Genomic DNA, 21,113 nt, shown 5'->3' with positions numbered 1-21,113 from the left:
GAAGTTAGTTAGTTAGTTAATTAGTTTAGTTAGTTTATTGGATTTATATACCGCCCTACTCCCAAAGGACTCAGAGCGGTGAACAGCCACAGAAAAAATTTAAAATTAAACCACATACAAAAATTTAAAATAGAATAAAAACGAATTAAATAATTTGGCTGAGACTAATTTAAAATACCCCATAATTTAAAAACAAATTAAAATTTACATTTAAAAGGGGAAAAGATTTAGGCCAGGCCAGCTTGATGAAATAAGAAAGTCTTAAGCGCGCGACGGAAGGTGTGCAGATCCGGGATCCTCTGGGAAGCAAACACCAGCTTGGGAAAACGACTTTATAGTTAAACAGGAAATTATGCCTGGAGATTTTTTGTTTAAAAAAACGTGCTGCTATTTTTAAACGGCTGCTAGAATAAATGGCTTTATTCTGTTTTTCAAATGACGGACTGCCCCTTTTAATAATACACGCACGCACAGAGGAGGGAGCACGGTTATTTGAGCTGATGGTTTATTCCAGTGCATTGTTTTATTAACAGGATATCACATCGCACCATCTTGACAGCGTTAATATAAACAATAACAGACCCTCCGATAACAAAAGGTCTCATTTTGGGCAGAATACATCATATTATTCCGTCTCGGTTCTAACAACGCGGCTATTCTCGAAAGTGGATAAACAAGGACAGCTTCCAAGGAGTGAAAATATTTGGACATTTTGCTAGGTAATAAAAAGCCTGTTTCTTAGGAAACTGAATTTGTTTGTTGCTCAAATGCTTCCATGTTGCTTTAACTTAAAGTACTTTCTGGGGGGAGGGAAAAAAAAAAGCTGGACTTTTTAAAATGTTGATTAAAGCAACGAAGTCTCAGTTGATGGAAACGGGCTTAAAAACAACCTTCGTTGCCAAGGTTGTTAAGTGAATCACTGCAGTTGTTAAATGAGTGACACGGTGGTTAAGTGAATCTGGGTTCCCTGTTGACTTTAAGTTTAAGTTTTTTTTTTTTTTAATTTGATTTATATGCCGCCCTTCTCCGAAGACTCAGGGCGGCTTACAATGTGCTCAGCAATAGCCTTCATCCTTTTGTATATTTATACAAAGTCAGCTTATTGCCCCCACAATCTGGGTCCTCATTTCACCTACCTTAGAAAGGATGGAAGGCTGAGTCAACCTTGAGCCTGGCGAAATTCGAACCTGCAGTAATTGTAGGCAGCTGGTCTTAATAAGCTTAATAACAGGGTGCCTTAAACCCCTGTACCACCAAGGCTCTCTTGTTTAATGCGATTTATATGCCGTCCTATCTCCAATGGACTCAGGGCGGCTCACAACAATAAAATGCACAATTGCACAGTAAAACAATATGAAATTAAAAGTCCAAATTAAAACAGTTTAAAATCCATTTAAAACTTTTAAGAAACTTTGCTTGTCGGGAGGTCGCAAAAGGGAATCACGTGACCCCGAGACACTGCAACTGTCATAAATATGAGTCAGTTGCCAAGCCTTTGAATTTTTGATCATGTGACCATGTGGGGCGGCTGCAACAGTCGTTAAGTGTGAAAACTGGCCTTAAGTCACTTTTTTCAGTGCCGTTGTAACTTCAAACGGTCACTAAATGAACCGTTGTAAGTTGAGGACCTATCTGTATCGGGTTTCCTGCCTGAGCAGGGGGTTGGACTAGAAGACCTCCGAGGACCCTTCCAACTTTTGTTATTCTTTTATCCTGACTTCCGCTCCCAGAATTCCCCAGGTGGCCAGGGAATTCTGGGAGTTGAAGTCCACTTGTTTTAAAATTGCCCAGGTTGAGAAAAAACAGTCGTTAAGTCTGAAAACCACTCATCAATCAAGTTTTTTTTCACTAACTTTGAATAGTCACTAAATGAACTGTTGTAAGTCGAGAACTATCTGTGCAGGTCGCTCTCTCCTCTTTTTTCTAGAAACGGAGAAGAACTCACTTGTAAAACTGGAGACGGTGGAATGGCTCTGAAGAGTTCCGGAAGGACTTGGCGAAGACTCGTCGTCGGTATCATCGCTGTCAAACGGGACGAGTTCCCGGCCGGCGGTGTCCATTGGCTCCGAGATCTCCAGAGAAGAACCGGAAATGGAGATGTGCAAACAGGGTTGAGGTACTGTCTCATCCAGGGTGGGATTTGCCGGCTCCGAAGCTGGGCTGGCTAAAGAGACTGGACGTTCCCTGGGAGAAGAAGAATGCATTGCAAAGAGAAAGTAAGTGACATTGTTACATGTACTTCTAGTGTCAGTCCTGCCCCGGTCTGATCCCTTCGGAAAGAAAGACCCTCGACTCCATTTGGTTGAAGCGATCAGTTTCTTTTACTAAAAGATGCTGGCTGCAGGAAAATCAGGCCAGAACTGAATTGGAAAAAATACAGAAAGTTTCCCCACGTCCCAGGCCTCCCATAGGCCACGACCAATCCGTCTTCAGCCAATGGGAATTCGCCTAAGTGTTTTGAGAATGCTGAGACGTTTGTTGCAATTCACATTCTTTCTCAGGGTACACGGCCTTGGCTGCTGGCACAAACTGGTTCCGAGTTCTTCTGCTCTTCATCTAGCTGTCATTCCACCCCCCCACCCCCTAATTTCCCATCACGTACACATGCAGGTTTATTGCCCATCTGCTCCTCCTAAGGTCCCCCACCTCCACCCCTAACATTTGATGGCAGGATGCCAAGCCGAAGATGGCAAACCTGGCATCTAGCTTTAATTTGTTTTTTGGTCCAATTCAAGGTGTTAGTGGTCAGCATCAAATACTTCCATGGCCTGGGGCTAAACTAAGCCAACACAGTTCTAGGCTGCGTCAACAGAGGGAGAGAATCAAGATCATGTGAAGTGTTACTACTGCTTTACAAAGCCTTAGTAAGGCCACACTTGGAATCCTGCATCCAGTTTTGGTCCCCACAATATACAAAAGATGCTGAGACTCTGGAAAGAGTGCGGAGGAGAGCAACAAAGAGGATTAGGGGACTGGAGGCGAAATATATATAAAGAACGGTTGCAGGAACTGGGCATGTCTAGTTTAATGAAAAGAAGGACTAGAGGTGACATGATAGCAGTCTTCCAGTATCTCAGGGGTTGCCCCAAAGAAGAGGCAGTCAAGCTATTCTCCAAAGCACCTGAAGGCAGAACAAGAAGCAACGGATGGAAATTAATCAAGGAGAGAAGCAACTTAGAACTAAGGAGGAATTTCCTGACAGTCAGAACAATTAATCCGTGGAACAACTTGCCTCCAGAAGTTGTAAATGCTCCAACATTGGAAGTTTTTAAGAAGATGTTGGGTAACCATTTGTCTGAAGTGGTGTAGGGTTTCCTGCCTGGGCAGGGGGTTGGACTAGAAGACCTCCAAGGTCCCTTCCAACTCTGATTCCCACTGCTCTCCTCTCCCCACTCCTCCTTTCCTTCCTTTTCTCCTCCTCTCCTCCTTCTCTCCTCTCTTCTCCTCTCCTTTCCTCCTCCTGTCCTCTCCTCCTTTCCTTCCTTTTTTCCTCACCTCTCCTCTCCTCCTTTGCTCCTCCTCTCCTCTCCTCTCCTTTCTTTTCCTCCTCCTCTCCTCTCCTCCTTTCCTTCTTTTTCTCCTCTCCTCTCCTCCTCCCTTTTTTCCTCCTCTCCTCTTTCCTTTTCCTCTCCTCTTTTTCCTTCCTTTTTTCCTCCTCTCCTCTCCTCTTTCCTTCTCCTCTCCTCCTTTCCTCCTCCTCTCTTCTCCTCTCCTCCTTTCCTTTCCTCCTCCTGTCCTCTCCTCCTCTCCTCCCTTTTTTCCTCCTCTCCTCTCCTCCTCTCCTCCTCCTCTCCTCTCTTCTCCTCTCCTTTCTTTTCCTCCTCCTGTCCTCTCCTCCTTTCCTTTTTTCTCCTCTCCTCTCCTTTTTTCCTCCTCTCCTCTCCCCTTTTTTCCTCCTCTCCTCTCCCCTTTTTTCCTCCTCTCCTCTTTCCTTTTCCTTTTCCTCTCCTCTTTTTCCTTCCTTTTTTCCTCTTCTCCTCTTCTCCTCTCCTCCTTTCCTCCTCCTCTCCTCTCCTTTCTTTTCCTACTCCTCCCTTTTTTCCTCCTCTCCTCTCTTTCTTCTCCTTTCCTCTCCTCTCAATAAAAACATAGCCCATATAATTTTTCTGAATGAATGAATAAATGAAGCAAAAGACCAGAGCTATCGAAGTCCTGGCCCATGGGCCAGATGCATCATGTGCTGGCCACGCCCACACCCAGTTTAATGAAGTGGGGGGGGAAGAGTCCCAATATGTCACGTGATGCTGCCATGACAGCGTGAGTTGGACACCCCTGCCACAGACCAATCCTTCCTTCTGCAGTGGAGACCCTCTAGAGACTCCCAAGCAGAGCCCACCTCAAGCACCGCCAGAGGTCGAGGGGGGCTGGCAGGGCCTCCTACCTGTAGGTCCTCTTGAGACCTGGCACGGAGGCGATGCACAGGATCCGGGCGGAGCAGACGGCGATGCAGGCTTCCACGATGGGCTCCTTCTTGATGCTCAGCAGGCACACCTGGCCCACGTAACCGTCGCTGTTGCAGACCCAGACCTCGTAGGCATTCTCCGGGTTGCTGTGGCTGGGGGAGGCGCAGGAGAACTGGGGAGAGGGAGGCAAAACACGTCGCCCCTTAAGATCTTCATTGGGAAGATGCAGGGCAAAAGAGGGGAGGGGGGTCTTGCTCCTCAGGCTTTCCTGCCCCGTACTGTGGGTTTAAGCTGGAGTTTCTCAACCACAGGAACTGGGAGATGTTCTGGGACTTCAATTCCCAGAATTCCCCCAGGCAGCAATTGAATTCTGGGAGTTGAAGTCCATCGATCTTAAGAAAAAAAATGGGGAACACTGTTCTAACCCGTATTTCTCAACCTCAGCAATGGGTGGACTCCAAAAATTTCAGCAAGGGGTTCTCTGCCTGGTTGCTGGTCGGCCTCCTGAACCATGGTGTGTGTGTGGAGTGTTTTTGCCCTCCCCAGGCTCCGGAGGTTTTTCTCGAGCCTCCGGGAGGTGAAAATGGCCTCCCCAGGCTACGGGGGCCCTCTGGAGGCCGGAAACGGGCCTGAACTTCTGGTACATCAATTTTCTGCCCTCCCTGAGCCTCTGTGCACGCCCTGCACTTACCTGCATCCAAAATGGGCCGCGTGGGGACTCCTGGGAGGGGAGGCGTGGGGTGGGCGGGGCCAGCCAGGAGTGGGATTTGGGGGTTCTCCAAACTGCACAGAATCTTAGCTAGAGATTCTCCCGAACCCCTGCGAACTCCCAGCAGCCCACCCCTGGATGGACTTCAATTCCCAGAATTCCCCAGCCAGCAATTGAATTCTGGGAGTTGAAGTCCCATCGATCTTAAAAAGGATGGGGGAAACACTGCTCTATCCCGTATTTCTCAACCACAGAAACTTAAAAGATGGGTGGACTTCAACTCCCAGAATTCCCCCAGGCAGCAATTGAATTCTGGGAGTTGAAGTCTTCCGAGGGGTCCAAATTTCTGAAAGTTTAATTTAATACAGGTCAGTCCTCAACTCAACAGCAGTTCATTTAGTGTCCATTCAAAGTCACAACAACACTGGGGAAAAAAAATGTGATTTACGACCGTTTTTCACACTTTACGACCATTGCAGCTTCCCCAGGGTCACCTGATTTAAAAATCAGAGGCTTGGCAACTGGCTCGTATTTATGACGGTCGCTGTGTCCTGGGGGTCATGCTTTTGTGACCTTCCAACAAGCAACGAGGAAACCCACTTAACAACCGTGTCACCAACTTAACAACGGCGGTGATTCACTTAATGACTTTCACACGAAAAGTCATAAAATGGGGCAAAACTCAAATGTCTCACTTAGCAACAGAAATTTTGGGGTCGGCTGTGGTCGTAAGTCGAGGACTGCCTGTAATTTGAACAGCCGGCTCTGAGATTTAGGGAGACAGAAGCAAAGTTAGCCAGGAAGCCGCTACATTCTTCAATGGCAGGGCAATTAAATCAAGTGGATTGCATTAAAGGGCCTTTTAAGCGCTGGGCAGGCGAAAAGAGTAACTTCGTAGTATACTGCAGAACCTGTAAGTAAGCGAGAGAGAAAAAAAAAAACAACAATTTTGGATTGGGTTGAGAAACTTTGCACTTACTTGCATCCCACTCCGTGTTTTCATAATGGGAATGGCCTTCAGGAACTCCGGATCGAGACAGTTTTTGTTAGAAGCTGCATAATAAAACGTAAGACAGATTTTTAGTTTTCTAATACGTTTTATAATTTCATTTTTTTAAAAAAAAAAAATCAATATTTCTTTTTTTTATCCTGCCTCTATTATTTCTTTATAAATAACTCAAGGCAGCGAACATACCTAATACTCTTTCTTCCTCCTGTTTTCCCCCCACAACAACAACCCTGTGAGGTAGGATGGGCCGAGAGAGAGGGACTGGCCCAAAGTCACCCAGATGGCTTTCATGCCTAAGGCGGGACTAGAACTCACCGTCTCCTGGTGATTGGCCCAAAGTCACCCACCTGGCTTTCATGACTTAAGGCGGGACTAGAACTCACCGTCTCCTGGTGATTGGCCCAAAGTCCCTCAGCTGCCTTTCATGCCTAAGGCGGGACTAGAACTCACCGTCTCCTGGTGATTGGCCCAAAGTCACCCACCTGGCTTTCATGACTTAAGGCGGGACTAGAACTCACCGTCTCCTGGTGATTGGCCCAAAGTCCCTCAGCTGCCTTTCATGCCTAAGGCGGGACTAGAACTCATCGTCTCCTGGTGATTGGCCCAAAGTCCTCCAGCTGGCTTTCATGCCTAAAGCGGGACTAGAACTCACCGTCTCCTGGTGATTGGCCCAAAGTCACCCAGCTGGCTTTCATGACTTAAGGCGGGACTAGAACTCACCGTCTCCTGGTGATTGGCCCAAAGTCCCTCAGCTGCCTTTCATGCCTAAGGCGGGACTAGAACTCACCGTCTCCTGGTGATTGGCCCAAAGTCCTCCAGCTGCCTTTCATGCCTAAGGCTGTACTAGAATTCATCGTCTCCTGGTGATTGGCCCAAAATCACTCAATTTCATGCCTAAGGCGGGACTAGAATTCACCGTCTCCTGGTGATTGGCCCAAAGTCCTCCAGCTGGCTTTCATGCCTAAGGCGGGACTAGAACTCACCGTCTCCTAGTGATTGGCCCAAAGTCACCCAATTGGCTTTCATGCCTAAGGCAGGACTAGAACTCAGCTTCACCTGGTTCCTAGCCTGATGCCTTAACCACTACACCAAACTGCCTCTCTGTAATATATTAGAAAACCAGAGTTTCCATGGTCTTTTAGATCCCTTGTTCATTTAGTTTACTTTACTGTGTGTATTTTTTTCTCTTTTCTCCTTTTAACCTGTTTTTAATCTCTCTTTGTTTCTAGTCTTTCTTTAAAGTAAATTAAAATTTAAAGTTAATTAAGAAACCCTAACAAGTTTGTAGCATCGTCTACAATTGAAGAAACCATTATGCCAGGCTTCTCCAACCTGCCTCTTATCCCCGTTCGTAGAAAACCAGCATATCAGGGACCACACGGCAAGACCCTTGGTACTACAGTGGTTTAAAGCACCCTGTTATTAACACAGCTGCCTGCAATTTACTGCTGGTTCGAATCTCTCCAAGGCTCAAGGTTGACTCAGCCTTCCATCCTTTCTAAGGTAGGTAAAATGAGGACCCAGTTTGTGGGGGCAATAATCTGATTTTGTATAAATATACAAAAAGTATGAAGGCTATTGCTTAACGCCTTGTAAGCCGCCCTGAGTCTCCGGAGAAGGGCGGCATATAAATCAAATTAAAAAAAAAAGAAAAAAAAGACACATTTTCATAGTGAGCTGCTAGCTTTCTACCTGCGGGGTGTGTGCGGGTAGGAAGGACCATTGAAGAATGGCCGGGAAAGTTAGAATGCAGTCGATTCTAACACCGGTGCCAAACCATCATTATAAACTACCTAGCTTCTTCTTGGCGTCCTCGAAACTCTGTTCAAAACTGTGCCGGGCATCCGGATTGGGAAATTCAAAAATGTGAGAATCGGTGCTGTCGGATTTGGTGACGGTGAGCTCCATTTTGTTGGGAGGGAAGGAGAGACTGAAGGACACGGACTGTTTTTCGGTCAATTCCCGGTGGATGGCGGCCATTAAATCCTTGATGACGTCATCCAGGGTCTGAAGAAGAGAGCAGAGATCAGAAGGAGGGAATCTCGAAAACCTGCGGGTAATGTGAGTTTTGCGGCGGGAAAAAAACAACAACCCTGCAAGGTCATTTTTTTCTAGCCATCGAATCCCAGCTTTTTTGCTGGAATAATCAAAAGCTGAATTTATAGTCCTTTTATCATAGGAAGGAAATCAGAAGGGATGCTTTCCAACGAGCTAAACCTGGTACAGGTAGTTTTTGACTTATGACCATTCATTTAATGACGGTTCAAAGATACAACAGTCTAAAAACAGTGACTCAAGACCAATTTTCACGCTTAGGGTGGTTGCAGCCTCCCCATGTTCATGTGATCAAAATTCAGACGGTTGGCTTGGCAACTGACTCGTATTTATGACTGTCGCAGTATTCCGGGGTCACGCAATCCCCCTTTTGCGACCTTCTGACGAGCAAAGTTAATGGGGAAGCCAGATTCACTTAACAACCACATTACTAATTTAAGAATTGCAGTGATCCGCTTAACAAACGTGGCCAGGAAAAGTCGTAAAACGGGGCAGAACTCACTTTAAGAACTGTCTCGCTTAGCCACAGGGCTCCTCTGTGGTCGTAAGTTGAGGACTACTGAAAATGTTTTAGGCATGATTTACCGATTCGATTGGAGTCTTCGTTTTTGGCCAACCTTCTTTCTTTCTTTCTTTCTTTCTTTCTCCTTTTTTTCCCCCCCATTTAAAACTCTCCTTCTCCAACATTTCGATGGGGAGTTTGTCTCACCTGGTGGGGGAAACTGAGGGCCTCGGAGAGTTTGCTGACTTGGCCAAGCGTGCTGAGGTCTTCGTCCAAACGGCAGATGACCTTCTGGATGCTGTCACGGTTGCTGGACTGACAGCTCCCTGTGTGGTGCAGGGGAAAAAAATAATAATAATCCATTTAAGGCCTCCCGCTGGTAAGTCCTAAATAGATGGATCAGGTCCTCTATCAGAGAAATGGCTTGGTTGAATGGCCCTTTCCCTAGATTTTGCCTGCAGTCTTGACATGCTGATAGAAGAGAATATCTGTAGCTGAGGGTCCTTTTGGGGTCTCTGAGTTGGGTAGTTTTCCTGAAGACATTTCATGACTCAACTAATAACAAACAAATAATTCCCTCAACGCTGTCAAACTATTCACTAAGTCTGCATTGCTATTAATCTTCTCATCGTTCCTATCACCCAACTCCTTCCACTTATGGCTGTATGACTGTAATTTTGTTGCTTGTATCGTTATGATTTATATTGTTTCCTAGTATGATTCAATTGCTTATTTGTACCCTATGAATGTCATTAAGTGTTGTACCTTATGATTCTTGACGAATGTATCTTTTCTATTTATGTACACTGACAGCATACGCACCAAGACAAATTCCATTGTGTGTCCAATCACACTTGGCCAATAAAGAATTCTCTTTCTTTCTTTCTTTCTTTCTTTCTTTCTTTCTTTCTTTCTTGAATCTATTCTCTCTCTCTCCCCATCCATCCACCCATTTATTCTATCCATCCATCCATCCATCCATCCATCCACCCACCCATCCATCCATCTATCTATCTATCTATCTATCTATCTATCTATCTATCTATCTATCATCTAACTATCTATCTATCTATCTATCTATCATCTAACTATCATTTATCTTATCTATCTTTCTATCTATCTATCTTTCATCCTATCAATCTATCTATCATCTATCTATCATTTATCTTATCTATCTATCTATCTATCTCTTTCTATCTATCTTCCATCCTATCTATCTATCTATCTATCTATCTATCCATCTATCTATCATTTATCTTATCTATCTATCTATCTATATCTATAGATCTATCTATCTATCATCTATCTATCATTTCTTATCTATCATTTCTTATCTATCTATCTATCATCTATCTATCTATCTATCTATCTATCTATCTATCTATCTATCTATCTATCTTCCATCCTATCTATCTATCTATCTATCTATCTATCTATCTATCTATCTATCTATCATCATTTATCTTATCTATCTATCTATCTATCTATCTATCTATCTATCTATCTATCATCTATCTATCTATCTTCCATCCTATCTATCTATCTATCATTTAACTTACCTATCTATCTATCTATCTATCATTTAACTTACCTATCTATCTATCTATCTATCTATCTATCTATCTATCTATCTATCTTCCATTCTATCCTGTCTGTCTGTCTGTCTGTCTGTCTGCACTGGGTGGTTTTCCTGATGACATTTCATTACCCAAGTAGGTAACATCATCAGTGCTAGAAGGGAGAGGGATATTAAAGATGAGGAGGAGGAGGAGGAGGAGGAGGACTGCTGGGGTCCTTGGTGCTCTCTGTGTGTTTAATTATTTTCTTGTAGACATTTCATGACCCAACTAGGTAACCTCATCAATGCAGAGTGTTGCGTAGTTGTGTAACGCAATGGCCGATGAGTCCTCGTCGTGTCAGTTCTGCAGAAGAGATCCACCAATCCTGGTCTGTTTCCCTTCCCCCCCCCCCCGCAAGTCGGCCAACCTTGATTTGAGAGAAGGCTCAGCTTCGGATGAAACCTGTTTCCTAAGAACCGCAGCCTTTCCACGAGGGCTTCTATATCTCTACACGAGCAGCTGCCACAAACCTTTCACAATCTCTACGTCCTCCAGAGGCATCTTCCAAAGAAGTTTGTATTTGCTGGCAGTGTCGATCACACTGGCTGCCGTGTAGCTGGAAAGAAAAAAACCCAGAAAGAAAAAAATGGAGACTTGAGAACTTGCCGTACAAAAAGCTGACTATTGTTACAGGGAAGAGTTTCCTTTAAAAATCTAATACGGGCCGTTCTTCACTTACAACTGTTTAGTGACTGTTTCAAGTTACTGTTCGTAGCCCCAGCTACGGACCCCAAAGAACGCAGCACACACAAAGTCCGTTCAAACCTTATTTTACTAAATAAATCAGTCTTTTACAACAACGGCTGTTAATTAACTGCATTAACAGCCGCCAAGAATTCAAAGAATAATACCTGAAAGCTTACTGTGGTTGGCAGAATGCCCAGAAGCAATTTGCAGGAAGCTGATAAGATAAGCAAGGCAAGACACGAAGGAGAGTGAATGAAGTTGTTCCTTGCAAATTGCTTCAGTTGGCATTCCTCCTTAAATAGGCTAAGGAAGTGGCCAATTAGCCCCAAGCCTTACTCTCGAGGAGACCTCCTCCTGAGGAGCCACTCCTGCCTTTTGGCAGCTCTGCACGCCCGTGCATCGAGAAGAAGCTCCTCCTCTTCGTCCTCTTCACTTAAAGGAGCTTCTGGAGGTTCTGAAGGCCCTGGCTGAATCCCTGCCTCTGGCACCACATCTTCTCCAGCCTCCTCACTGTCTGACTCGAGTGCCAGCTGCACAGGCTGCTGGCGCAGCACCACACCAGCCTCCTCACTGTCGGAATCAGCTACTAGCTGCACAGGTCGCTGATGGGCCACAACAGTTACAATAGCATTGAAAAAAACATCTCAAAGGTGCTTTTTTTTCCAAGAGGCGACTGGACTTTCTGGTTTTTCTCTGAAGACGTTTTGCTTCTCATCCAAGAAGCTTCTTCAGCTCCGACTGGATGGAGGGGAATGGAAGGATTTATATGCAGCTGGTCATTTGCATCCTTTTTAGAGAGTCGTTGAGGCCACTTGGAGGTTTTACCTGTGTCCTCAGGGTCTCACCTGAGTGATGCAAATGGATGTGGAGCCTTCTTGGAAATGCTGAAAGGATTGTGTTGTGGAGCTGTGCTTTCTGCAGGATCTTTCAGCACTTCCAAGAAGGCTCCACACCCATTTGCACCACTCAGGTGAGACCCTGAGGACACAGGTAAAACCTCCAAGTGGCCTCAACGACTCTCTCAAAGGATGCAATCAAACCATGCTGGCAAGGGAATTCTGGGAGTTGAAATCCACAATGTTGGCCGAGAAATTCTGGGAGTTGGAAGTCCACAGTGTGGGCTCGGGGAACTGAAATCCATCCGTCTTAACGTTGCTGCGGTTGATAAGCATTGGTCTAAAAAAAGAGTGTATTTTAACGTGCACTTCTGCCTTCTTGTCCTGGTCCTGGGTTCTAAACCCTCCTGAGAGTTGTGGGGCTGTATGGTAGAGAGTCATGGTTAGAATGCAATATTGTAGGCTAATTCTGCCCACTGCCAGAAGTTCGATCCTGACTGACTCAAGGTTGACTCAGCCTTCCGTCCTTCTGAGTTCGGTTAAATGAGGACCCAGATTGTTGGGGGGGGGGGGGGGAAGAGGCTGACTCTGTAAATGGCTTAGAGAGGGCTGGAAAACACTGTGAAGCGGTAAATAAGTCTATTACTATTGCTATTCCTTCCTTTTTTTCTTCCTTCCCTCCTCCCTTTTTTCTCCTTCTCCTTCCTCCTCCACTTCCTTCCTTTCTTCCCTTTTCTTTTCTCTTCTCTTTTGCCTTCTTCATCCGCTTCTTCCCCCCCACTTCCTCCTTCTCCCCTCCGTTCCTTCCTTCTCTTCCCCGTCCCTTCCCTTTTTCCTTCTCCTTCCTCTTCTACTACTTTTTCCTTTTCCTCCTTTTGGCGGCGTGGCAGCACAGTGGTCAGAATGCAGTATTGCAGGCTTAACTCTGCCCCACTGTCAGCAGTTCGAAGTTGACTCAGCTTTCCGTCCTTCCGAGGTGGGTCCAATGAGGACCCAGATTGTTGGGGGGGGCCAAGAGGCTGACTCTGTAAACCGCTTAGAGAGGGCTGGAAAAGCATTGTGAAGCGGTATATAAGTCGAAGGGCTGCTTCTATTGCTATTGTGTACTTACAGGCTCATGGAGCTCCGTCGCAGGGACCCCGACTTGCGCTTCAGCGTAGTGCAAACCAGCAAGTCGGTGAAGAGGAACAGCGACCGGTCCTTCTTCCCACCCACTGCCTTCTGCAAAAAAAATCCAGGAAGGGTCATGTTAGGAAATGACTATTGTCTAACTAGTTGGTCAGGCAATATATAAACTATCAATACATATTTGTCAAAAGGTATTATATTGCTTTAAGACTATTGCATCATCCTGTATCCTGATTGGCTGAGCTCTGTAGCCAATGTACTTAAGGGGAAGCCTGAATCATGGCTTGTGGGCACTACACCATTTTATCTGCTTATTTATTGTTAACTCTCTGTATGATCACTGTTTGATCATTGCTACTTGTTGCTTTCTACTATTTATTGAATGTTTTAATACTGAACTTGTTCCTGTTTGAAAATCAAGAAGAACTGTTTTATTGTGTAATGACAACAACTGGTAAGAAGACTTTGTACTTGGAATATCCCTGATATCGCCTTATCTGTGTATGACTTGGATTGTTATTGGACTTTGCTTTACTTGTTTCTAAAAAGTAAAAGATTACCATAACTCAGTGTGTCAGAATATTAACTATAGTTATTCACTCTCAGCCGCTTTCATAGGCATACTCAGGGGGTACTCTGCTCAATAACCCATAACATTGGTTATGAGTCAAAGAATATCCTTAACAGGTCACATGGAAAACAACACAAGGCTTGTGACATGCAAAAGGGGCAAGCTTTGGGAACCCACAGATCTCTGGTATCTGGCTGGATGAAAATGCACCGTTATACACAGCGTGGGTTTCCTTCATTTAGCATCTTGCCAAATATTTTTAACGGAGCAGCTGCATAGAGATAGTCCTTGACTTTCAGTCATTCATTTAGAGATCGTTTGAAGTGATAACGTCACTGAAGGACCATTTTTCACACTTACGACCATTGCAGCATCCCCCGTGGTCACGTGACCAAAATTCAGGCGCTTGGCAAGTGACTCGTACTTATGACGGTTGCAATGTCCTGGGGTCCTGTGATCCCCTTTTGCGACCTCCTGAACATGCAAAGTCAGTGGGGAAGCCAGATTCACTTAACAACCGTATTGCTAACTTAATAACTGCAGCGGTTCACTTAACAACCGTGGCAAGAAGGGTTGTAAAATGGGGCAAAACTCCTTTTAATAACCCTCTTGCTTGGTAGCTGAAATTTTGAGCTTAATTGTGGTCGTAAATCAAGGATTAATTGTCTTCCCTGGCACCAGATCACACTCCTTTCTTCTTATTTTGTTTATTTATTAAACTTTTTTTTTTAAAAAAAAATTGAACCTGGCTGGGAGTTGCTAAGTCACACTTCTGGTGGCACACAGTTGGGGAACGCAGAGTTGGAAGGGACCTTGGAGGTCATCTAGTCCAACCCCCTGCTCAGGCAGGAATCCCTATATCTTTTCAGACAAAGGCTTGCCCAGTCTCTGCTTAAAAATCTCCAGTGTTGGAGCACCCACAACTTCTGGTGGCAAGCAGTTCCACTGGTTGATTGTTCTAACTGTCAGGAAATTTCTTAAGTTCTAGGTTGCTTCTCTCCTTGATTGGTTTCCACCCATTGCTTCTTGTCCTGCCTTATTCAGGTGCTTTGGAGAATAGCTTGACTCCCTTTTCTTTGGGGCAGCCCCTGAGAGATTGGAAGACTGTTATCATGTCTCCCCTAGTCCTTCTTTTCATTATATATTTTTGTATCTTTTCTTTTTATGTACACTGAGAGCGTATGCACCAAGATAAATTCCTTGTGTGTCCAATCACACTTGGTCAATAAAGAATTCTATTCTATTCTATTCTATTCTATTCTATTCTATTCTATTCTATTCTATTCTATTCTATTCTATTCTATTTTCTATTCTATTTTCTATTCTATTCTATTCTATTCTATTCTATTCTATTCTATTCTATTCTATTCTTCTTTCATCATTCTATTCTATTCTATTCTATTCTATTCTATTCTATTCTATTCTATTCTATTCTATTCTATTCTATTCTATTCTATTCTATTCTATTCTCCTTCCTTCTTTCATCGTTCTATTCCATTCCGTTTCATTCTGTTCTGTTCTGTTCTGTTCCGTTCCGTTCCGTTCCGTTCCGTTCCGTTCCGTTCCACTCCACTCCACTCCACTCCACTCCACTAAACTAGACATACCCAATTTCTGCAACCGTTCTTCGTATGTTTTAGCCTCCAGTCCCCTAATCCTCTTGGTTGCTCTTCTCTGCACTCTTTCTAGAGTCTCAACGTCTTTTTTTACATCATGGGGACCAAAACTGGATGCAATATTCCAGGTGTATTAATTACTGTATTACAGTATCTGTGGCCAGATTTGTATTACAACATTTTATGACAAAAAAAAATATTGTATTACAGATTGGTATTATTTCTATTACAGATGTCTGTCTGTCTGTCTGTCTATCTATCTATCTATCTATCTATCTATCTATCTATCTATCTATCATCTATCTATCTATCTATCTATCTATCATCTATCCATCCATCCATCCATCCATCCATCCATCCATCCATCCATCTATCATCTATCTATCTATCTATCTATCTATCTATCTATCTATCTATCATCTATCTATGGTATCTATCTATCATCTATCTATCTATCTATCTATCTATCTATCTATCTATCTATCTATCTATCATCTATCTATCATTATCTGAGCTCAGCAGATTTGGAAAACAGAGCAATGAAGTTGTGGATAAGACACCAAGGAGGCCAGAGAGCAAATCTAACCCTTTGGTACTCTTTCTAGAGTTCAACATCTGGGTGAGATGCCCCCCACCCCACCCCACCCCCCCGGGCTCATGTCAAAGCTTTGCCTTCCCACCAAGGGAAACAGCTCGAGGTATGGAGGACTTACCACTTCCACCACCATCTCCTGCCGTAAGAACCTCCGAAGTGGAGCTTGAAGCTGTAGAGATGAGAGATCAAACCATCAGCGCCACCTCCAAACCCTTCATCAGCAATTGTCATAATAATACATAATGAACATACATTAAATGCTCAACATTTAATGTAAGAGCCGAGGTGGCGCAGTGGTTAAGAGTGCAGTACTGCAGCTACTTCAGCTGACTGCTAGTTCAGCTGATCAGTGGATCAAATCTCACCGGCTCAAGGTTGACTCAGCCTTCCATCCTTCCGAGGTGGGTAAAATGAGGACCCAGATTATTGGGGGCAATATGCTATTTAGTATATACTGTCTTTGGTGTAAGCCGCCCAGAGTCCTCGGAGAGTGGGCGGCATAGAAATATGACTAATAAATAAATAAAATAATAATAACAGAAATTATGATTGGTGTTAGAAGCATACTGAAATATGAAATTAAAAAAAAGGGAAGGACCACAGCTTCGATTACTAGAGTGATAGGTGAAGGGAGGGGAGGGAGGGAAGGGAGCAAAAGTAGAAGTAGAAATAAGAGGGGGAAAATAGTAAAAATAGATATTAAGATGATATAACGTATGGAAGAACTACGAGAAGGTTTAGAATTGAAGGATGATAGTAGAAGTTACGTGTTAGTAAAGTTAAAGAGGAAAATGAAATGTAATTATTGGGAATAATATTATGTTTATTTGTATTGAAATGTATAATACCCAGGTATCTAACCATTCACGCAATGAGATGTATAAAAATGAAAAACTTTTATTAAAAGAAAAAAAGCAATTGTCATAATAATACCAAAGACTAATAAAGGAGAATATTTGTGACTCGGGGTTGAACTGTGAGGTCCTTGGTGCTATCTGTGTCAGCGTTCCAGCGCTGACATATGAAAGGAGAGGAGAAGCTTGAAGGAGAGGAGAAGCTTGAACTTTTGCCTACTTAATTCCTTTGAAGATTCTGTTTCCTCGGAGATGGGAGGAGGGGGCAGACATTCCTGTGATCTGACGGAGATGGGATGAGGAGAGTGGCTTGGAAGATAGGGAATGAGACGCAGAGAATTGGGGATCGGAAAGGGAGGGATTGGGGGGCAAAGGTCAGTGCTGACCGCGAAAGAGCCAGGGACAGATCACTATGCTCAATAAAGAGAAAATTTCCTCAAAGATCGGCAGGTTGGAAATTCATTTATTTTGAGATAGTATCGAAACATGACAATCTGAACTTGGGTTGTTTTTTGTTTTTTTTTGCAAATGTTTCTTTACCCAACTAGATAACATCATCAGTGCTAGAAGGCAGTGAGGTTTGCTTTCTGTTTATAAGCAAGTAGCTTGCTTGCAGAGAGCAAACCCTTCTCCCTTTTAGCACTGATGATGGTTGGGTAATGAAATATCTACAAGAAAACAGGCAAGCTCAGAGAGCATCAAGGAACCCACAGTTCTTCTCCTTCTACTCCAATCTGCAAATCCCATCCCTTCTAGCCCTGATGATGCTACCTAGTTGGGTAATTAAACATCTGCAAAAAAACAACCGAGTTCAGACAGCACATTTCTTTTTTCAGATCCACCAAGATGGACCCATAAGGTGAATTAGCCATGATTCATTTGTGGAGAGGACTCCGCCCAAATCTGAGAACTGGAGAACTTACGTCTTCCATCCCTTCAATGTGGGATTCGATCTCCTGCACTATCCGGGCATTCCTCTCCACCTCCTCTGCGCTCTTCATCCCTTTGTTGATCTTCTCGGCTACCTGCTTGATGCTCTTCTGAGCTTCTATCAAAAACGGGTAGTCTGGATGCTCCTCTGAAGTATGTTTGAGAAGGTCCTGACGGGGGAAGAGAGCAGGTCTCGTAAGAGCAGAGGACAACCAGATGGGGAAGCTATCAGAATCAGAATCGAGCTGGAAGGGACCTTGGAGGTCTTCTAGTCCCGCCCCCTGCCCAAGTGGGAGATCCTATACCAAGGATCTCCAACCTTGGCCCCTTTAAGACTTGTGGACTTCAACTTCCAGAATTCCCCAGCCAGTCATGCATGCTTCTTGTCCTGCCATCTGTCCTTTGGATAATAGGTTGAGCCCCTTCTTCTTTGGGGCAGCCCCTCAAATATTAGAAGACTGCTATCATGTCTCCCCCTAGTCCTTCTCTTCGTTAGACTAGACCCGTGATGGCGAACCTATGGCACGCGTGCCACAGGTGGCACACGGGGCCATATCTGTGGGCATGCGAGCGTTGCCGTAGCTCAGCTCCAGCGTGTATGTGCATGCCGGCCAGCTGATTTTCGGGCCTTCCGGACCCACCGGAAGTCGGGAAACGGGCTGTTTCCGGCCTCTGGGGGGATGGGGAAGGCTGTTTTCGTCCTCCCCAGACTCCTAGAGAGGCTCTGGAGCCTGGAGAGGGTGAAAAATGGGCTTACCAGGCCTACTGTGCCATCACGTGCCAAAAGTGGGGGTTGTGCGCACATGCGTGGGGGGCATTGAATTATAGGTGTGGGCACATGCGTGTGTGACCCCCCCCCTGCCCGCACTCCCCCTGCTTTTGGCACGCGACGGCAAAAAGATTAGCTTTCACTGGACTAGACATACCCAATTTCTGCACCATTTTAACCCCGTCTCGTGCCAAACTCAGAGGTTACTTAACGGTGCCGGCAGCCTCTGGAAGCCAAAAAGCGCCAGGCAGAAGATCCATCTCTGCCCAATATAACCAACTCCCAGCCCATAAATTTGCCTGGATAACTGGCCAGCTGCAAGCATCACGGCTGGATAATTGAATGCCATCTGTGCCAAGAACCATCCATCTTCCTAGGGGCTGGAACCGGAAGGGCGATTTCTGGGTGGGCCACCCTTGTCCCATCTCATTTATTTATAAGAGCCAGGAAGGCAAGGATTGTGAAGCCCATGAGTTGTGTGTGTCAAAGCCACACACACACACACATACACAAACCCCAATGCCGCCTACTATAAACAGAGGTGTTGCCAACATCGGCAACATCTGTCTTTCGTCCCACTGCGGCTCAGCCTTAGCTCTTCCTAGCCTCTCTGCCTTGCGGTGTATTTCTTCCTCCACGCTGAAGACTTCCTTGACTTCCTGGTTCCTTTATTTAATATTTTTTTTTTTCGTTGCCAAGAATATCTGAGTTTGCAACTACTACCCACTTGCGGGGTGGGGGGGGGAAACGTCCGCGCGGTTGCTTCAAGCCTTAGGAATTTGGCGAATGTTGACATTTGCCGGAGAGGCTTTAAAAAAGGCTCCGAGAGAATTATTTCCAATAAAAAAATAAAATAAAAATAAAACGTGGAAGCATTAAATCTTTCTTGGAACAGGGCAAAGGTCATCGAGCCCAACATCCTGTTTCTAATAGAATCACATAGGGGGAAGGGACCTTGGAGATCTTCTAGTCCAACCCCCTGCTTAAGCAGGAGACCCCCGGGCCATTTCAACAGGGCTAAGCCAAATCCTTCTGCAAATTCGTCCTCCTTCATCGTCATCATCAGGAGTGGGTTCTAATTTTTTTTCACTATCAGTTCTGTGGGCGTGGCTTATTTTGTGGGCGTGGCTTGGTGGTGGTGGGGTAATGTGACAGGGTGGGCGCGGCCAACTTTTAAACTTTTTTTTTACTTTTAAAAGCATTTTTTCTACAACCTTATGAGGTTGCAGGAAAAAAATGCTTTGAAAAGCCTCTGACGATCCCAGCTGAGCCCCATGATCATCAGAGGCTTTTTTTTTTTACTTTTAAAAGCATTTTTTTCTACAACCTTAAGAGGTTGCAGAAAAAACTGCTTTTAGAAGCCTCTGACGATCAGGCAACTCAGCTGGGATCGCCAGAGGCTTTTAAAGGCATTTTTCCCCCCTACAGCCTCTTCGCCTGAAGAGGTTGCAGAAAAAACTGCTTTTAGAAGCCTCTGACGATCAGGCAACTCAGCTGGGATCGCCAGAGGCTTTTAAAGGCATTTTTTTCCCCCTACAGCCTCTTCGCCTGAAGAGGTTGCAGAAAAAACTGCTTTTAGAAGCCTCTGACGATCAGGCAACTCAGCTGGGATCGCCAGAGGCTTTTAAAGGCATTTTTCCCCCCTACAGCCTCTTCGCCTGAAGAGGTTGCAGAAAAAACTGCTTTTAGAAGCCTCTGACGATCAGGCAACTCAGCTGGGATCGCCAGAGGCTTTTAAAGGCATTTTTTTCCCCCTACAGCCTCTTCGCCTGAAGAGGTTGCAGAAAAAACTGCTTTTAGAAGCCTCTGACGATCAGGCAACTCAGCTGGGATCGCCAGAGGCTTTTAAAGGCATTTTTTTCCCCCTACAGCCTCTTCGCCTGAAGAGGTTGCAGAAAAAACTGCTTTTAGAAGCCTCTGACGATCAGGCAACTCAGCTGGGATCGCCAGAGGCTTTTAAAGGCATTTTTTTCCCCCTACAGCCTCTTCGCCTGAAGAGGTTGCAGAAAAAACTGCTTTTAGAAGCCTCTGACGATCAGGCAACTCAGCTGGGATCGCCAGAGGCTTTTAAAGGCATTTTTTTTCCTACAGCCTCTTCGCCTGAAGAGGTTGCAGAAAAAAATGCTTTGAAAAGCCTCTGACGATCCCAGCTGAGCCGCACGATCATCAGAGCCTTTTTTTTTTAGATATATTTTTAAAAGCATTTTTTCGGCCAAAGAGGTTGTAGAAAAAATGCTTTTAAAAGTAAAAAAAAAAAAAAAGCCTCTGATGAGGTGGGTGGGGTAAGTGAGCGGTGACTGGGCCGGGACCGGTTCAGGGGCATGGCCAGCCAATGTTATTACCGGTTCTCTGAACTACTACAAACTTTTACTACCGGTTCTTGCGAACTGGTGCGAACCGGGAGCATCTTCATCATCATTTTATCCTAACTTCACAAATGCATACATACACACTTCTAGGCACCAGGCTGGAACCAGGAGACCGTAAGTTCTAGTCCCACCTTAGCCAAGAAAGCTGGTTGGGTGGCTTTGGGCCAATCACCAGGAGACGGTGAGTTCTAGTCCTGCCTTAGGCATGAAAACTGGCTGTGGGACTTTTTTCAGTGCTGCTATAACTCCAAACAACCATTCAAAATATTGAAAAAAGTGACTTATGACTGGTTTTTCACATTTACGACCGTTGCGGCATCCCCATGGTCACGTGATCAAAATTTTGGACGCTTGGCAACTGACATGTACTTATGACTGTTGCAATGTCCTGGGATCACGTGATCCCCTTTTGTGCCCTCCTGACAAGCGGGGAAGCGAGATTCACTTCACGATCGTATAAT

The 21,113-nt window shown here is 44.8% G+C and overlaps 1 protein-coding gene across 1 annotated transcript in view; it reads right to left on the bottom strand.

Moving 5' to 3' along the window:
* Positions 1–21,113, bottom strand: part of ARHGEF17 (Rho guanine nucleotide exchange factor 17) — a 130,183-nt gene that overhangs the window by 17,773 nt on the left and 91,297 nt on the right. Inside the window, exons 6-14 of the mRNA XM_070944104.1 lie at positions 17,508–17,684; positions 15,849–15,899; positions 12,932–13,041; positions 10,768–10,853; positions 8,886–9,004; positions 7,915–8,128; positions 6,092–6,165; positions 4,382–4,575; positions 1,946–2,184 (exon numbers count right to left, since the gene is read on the bottom strand). Coding sequence (XP_070800205.1) covers positions 1,946–2,184; positions 4,382–4,575; positions 6,092–6,165; positions 7,915–8,128; positions 8,886–9,004; positions 10,768–10,853; positions 12,932–13,041; positions 15,849–15,899; positions 17,508–17,684 — 1,264 coding nt within the window. The remainder of the gene's footprint in view (positions 1–1,945; positions 2,185–4,381; positions 4,576–6,091; positions 6,166–7,914; positions 8,129–8,885; positions 9,005–10,767; positions 10,854–12,931; positions 13,042–15,848; positions 15,900–17,507; positions 17,685–21,113) is intronic.

This window comes from Pituophis catenifer, unplaced genomic scaffold, assembly GCF_029215685.1.
Source record: "Pituophis catenifer annectens isolate HBS135680 unplaced genomic scaffold, rPitCat1.0.hap2 SCAF_4, whole genome shotgun sequence".
Classification (NCBI taxonomy): Eukaryota; Metazoa; Chordata; class Lepidosauria; order Squamata; family Colubridae; genus Pituophis; species Pituophis catenifer.
Note: the sequence above shows the minus strand (reverse complement) of the source record. Positions and strands in the feature narration are given on the sequence as shown.